The 1,235-nt window shown below is 40.3% G+C and overlaps 1 protein-coding gene across 1 annotated transcript; it reads right to left on the reverse strand.

Annotated features, from left to right (window-relative positions):
* Positions 1–26: 26 nt before the first annotated feature.
* On the reverse strand, positions 27–1,196 carry LOC102205618 (caspase-1-like; the record flags this gene model as incomplete). The annotated part of the gene is made up of 4 exons (XM_005755479.1): positions 27–125; positions 249–358; positions 448–567; positions 977–1,196. Coding segments are annotated over 4 exons (549 nt in total), but the record flags the coding sequence as incomplete, so codon positions are not given.
* Positions 1,197–1,235: the final 39 nt, after the last annotated feature.

The raw sequence follows: 1,235 nt of genomic DNA on the forward strand, positions 1-1,235 counted from the left end.
TTACCATTGCTGAGACTTGTCTTCTTTTAGTAGGGAAGCAGGTAGAAGTTCTTGGTCAGAGTACATCTGTCTTTGCTTGGCATCTGAATTTCACCAAACTCCGATTCCTCGAAGCGCTGCATGACCTGTAGCATTGAAAGAAAGGCAGCTTCATCACTGACTGGTGTCTTTTCTAGATCCAAACTTTTAGCCTATCCAATTTATGAAGTTCAAATGAAGAAATAAAAGAATTCACTTGTTGAGCTCACTTTTCTGAACAGTTCCTCAATGTGATCCACATCAGCAAACTCTTTGAATATCTCAACAATATATTGGATAAAATAAGAGCCGTATGACTCATCTCTGTATGAAGTCGTATCTGCAAGCCAAAAGAAACGGACAATTTGTGCTGCTGGTGTCAATGACTCGTTACTGAAGGCTGGAGTTACTTGTTACTGGAACACTCACTAGGGGTGCAGGACAGCAGAGAGATGAAGTCCTTTTCTTTGTGTACCACAGCATCTGTCTCGATGTCTCTTCCAATAGTGGTTAAAACTTCATCATGTAAAACCACCGAACCCGCCTGACCTACAACAACCATGCAGGGTTACCCAGAAATACGTGATAATATTTAGCTTGATCATCTTACAGGTCAGCAGTGATCCTGCAGCAAATACTCTTTTTGTATTTGAACATGTGAACATTTGAACAGCTTTGCACTGATATGTTGCATAAAAATTCCTGTGTGAAGCCTTTGACAGTCATTTGAGCTGCTTCTGTGAAGAACTATGATGTGGTGAAACGAGCTCTGATTGAAGGGAAACTTCAGACTGTAAATACCTAAAAAAGCCTATCAGACACAAAGAGTGAGCGTCCATTCAGAGGAACAAACATAATCATGCAGCCACGAAAAACTTGCTCACAGGACATTTAAGCTCACGCCACTTCTATATGAAACTGTAAATGCAGCTTGAAACTTCTAGGATGAATGAATCACCTCCTCTACAAGCCTGGATGATGACCACCTTGGGCTTGTTATGTAGTGCAGGACAATTCTGTGTGTTTAGGCTCTTGTAAATGTTTTCAATTTCAAAAGGTTTGCAGTCAGTGCCACAGACACCTTGCAGAGATCCGTGAGACATGATAACTACAAACACACTATCCGTGTGGACAAGATGTGGATGTTTGGAGAACTTTTGTAGAGCTTCTTCAATCTCCTGTAAAATCAAAAACTTTGTATAAATAAATGTATCATT

This window comes from Pundamilia nyererei, unplaced genomic scaffold, assembly GCF_000239375.1.
Source record: "Pundamilia nyererei isolate P.nyererei 1_Seehausen unplaced genomic scaffold, PunNye1.0 scaffold01621, whole genome shotgun sequence".
In the NCBI taxonomy this organism is placed as follows: Eukaryota; Metazoa; Chordata; class Actinopteri; order Cichliformes; family Cichlidae; genus Pundamilia; species Pundamilia nyererei.